General features: G+C 36.4%; 1 protein-coding gene across 2 annotated transcripts in view; it reads right to left on the bottom strand.

The window, feature by feature from the left end:
- Positions 1-1,200: 1,200 nt before the first annotated feature.
- Positions 1,201-1,854, bottom strand: part of LOC109583724 (scavenger receptor cysteine-rich domain superfamily protein-like) — a 2,468-nt gene continuing 1,814 nt past the window's right edge. Inside the window, exons 6-8 of one of the 2 annotated variants that reach the window (XM_019999168.1) lie at positions 1,439-1,504; positions 1,339-1,374; positions 1,201-1,291 (exon numbers count right to left, since the gene is read on the bottom strand). In XM_019999168.1, coding sequence (XP_019854727.1) covers positions 1,266-1,291; positions 1,339-1,374; positions 1,439-1,504 — 128 coding nt within the window. In that variant the 3' untranslated portion in view covers positions 1,201-1,265. Of the gene's footprint in view, positions 1,292-1,338; positions 1,375-1,417; positions 1,505-1,557; positions 1,647-1,709; positions 1,802-1,854 lie in introns of those variants that run through there. The other variant, XR_002185683.1, reaches the window with a different exon arrangement.

Raw genomic sequence — 1,854 nt, 5'->3', positions numbered from 1 at the left:
ATTTCAGCAATTAATACAATGCTTACCATATCAAAAAAATGATGTAATCAGATACAATTCACTTGAAAAGAAGCTAAAACCTATACTGAGGTAGTGGGTGGCGACGGAGAAAGCAGAGGAGAGAGAAAGGAGGAGGCAACGAGAAAAAAGAAGCCGCAGAAGAGAAATAAAAGGGAGATGAATTTTTAAGCATGCAACTAATAAAATTCTTACCACATCAAAACAAAATCAATAAGCCAGTCTTGTATGGACGCGATCCATTTTGAACACAGCTATTGGTAGTCTTAGAGGAAAAGAGAAAGCAGAGAGTGAGAGTACTTTTATATTGATTATTAGCATGCCATGTCATGAGAGTTTTATAACAACAATATCAAGTCTTACTCAATCAGTCTAGACACAAATCATAGCCTAAGGGGACAGCCTGAAGGAAGAGTCACAGAAATAGCTGCTGACATGGAAGCGGGCTTCGAAAATGAGATAACTACAATAAAATGAGCAAAACTATCGTAATAAATACATAACAGAAGTAGTACCATACTTTTCTGGGGATTTCAAAGAATACAGAGGCAAAACTAAGAGCTAAACGGCCAAAAAATAGACACATGTAGACTGGCAGTAATGGAGGACAAAGAGAAGGAAGCCATTTGCAGTAGTGGTGGGCGATATATCGATATTTTATCGATACAAACGATATTTTACGGTATCGATTCGTATCGGTATCGAAATTTTGAAGGAATCTGGATCGATACGTTGACCACGCCCATTTATTATGGTTAAATAATATTAATAATGAAAATTTTAATAAGTTAATGACGTATAATACACACACGTGGATACACGTGCATGAAAACATTGATGAAAACAGTCAATAATAAGGGGTGTGACTCCATAGGTGTGGTCTAAATATCGTATCGAAACTGTATCGATACTCTCGATATGAGCTGATATCGATCGGTATCGTATCGAATCCATTTTGGCCAGTATCGCCCACCACTAATTTGCAGCTGGATTAATTTGGAACTGAACTGCGCATGCGCAGTGGGCGTGGCATTACTAGATTAATTATTACATTATTATTATGAGTGTAATTATTACACATTGATGGTGGGTATTTTCCACCAAAGGGGGGAATATAACACCAGGGGGTTTCACCCACATTGGTGGAAAACCAAAAAGTGGGTACCTTCCACAAATATGGTGGGTATAACCCACCATCGTTTTTGCAGTGTGACCTCTTGACTGATGGTAAACAGTGGATGTGACATTTACATTATCACTTTGTAGTGATGACCTTTATTAGTAATACCATAATGGTATAAGTAAAGTATTTGATTGTACCTTTTGTTGGGCTCAAATTGTTTGTCTTTACTTCTTCTTGTAATGACAATTTTGATAATCAATAATAAGATAATAACAAACACTGCACTGATGATGATACCAATAAATATTCCACCAATCCATGAGATAGCTCCATTTGATGATGATGATGCTACAGTAGCAGTAGCTGTAATAAAATACACAATAATGAGACCATTAATTTTATGCTCTTTAAGTTACCAGCAGGAGTAAATGATAATGTAGAAGAAGTGCTAGAGCCAACTTCTTGAAATCCTTTAAAGGGTAACTGCACCCAAAAAATTTTTTCCCTGAAATAAGTTGGTAATAAAGAAAGAATCATAGGAAAAATAGCTAAAATTATTAAAAAGTACCAATTCTGTACTAAATCTTGGGTCAAAACTTGTAATTTTTTGCCTTACAGCCATCTTGTCAAATCACTTCCGGTGGTGGGCGTGGTCACGCGATGACGTAGTGGGGGAACATTAGCAAGTTTCTGCATTGAAATAATTATTAGCA

This window comes from Amphimedon queenslandica, unplaced genomic scaffold (genome assembly GCF_000090795.2).
Source record: "Amphimedon queenslandica unplaced genomic scaffold, v1.1 AMPQUscaffold_13286, whole genome shotgun sequence".
Taxonomy (NCBI): Eukaryota; Metazoa; Porifera; class Demospongiae; order Haplosclerida; family Niphatidae; genus Amphimedon; species Amphimedon queenslandica.
This window is presented reverse-complemented; position numbering and strand designations above follow the sequence as displayed.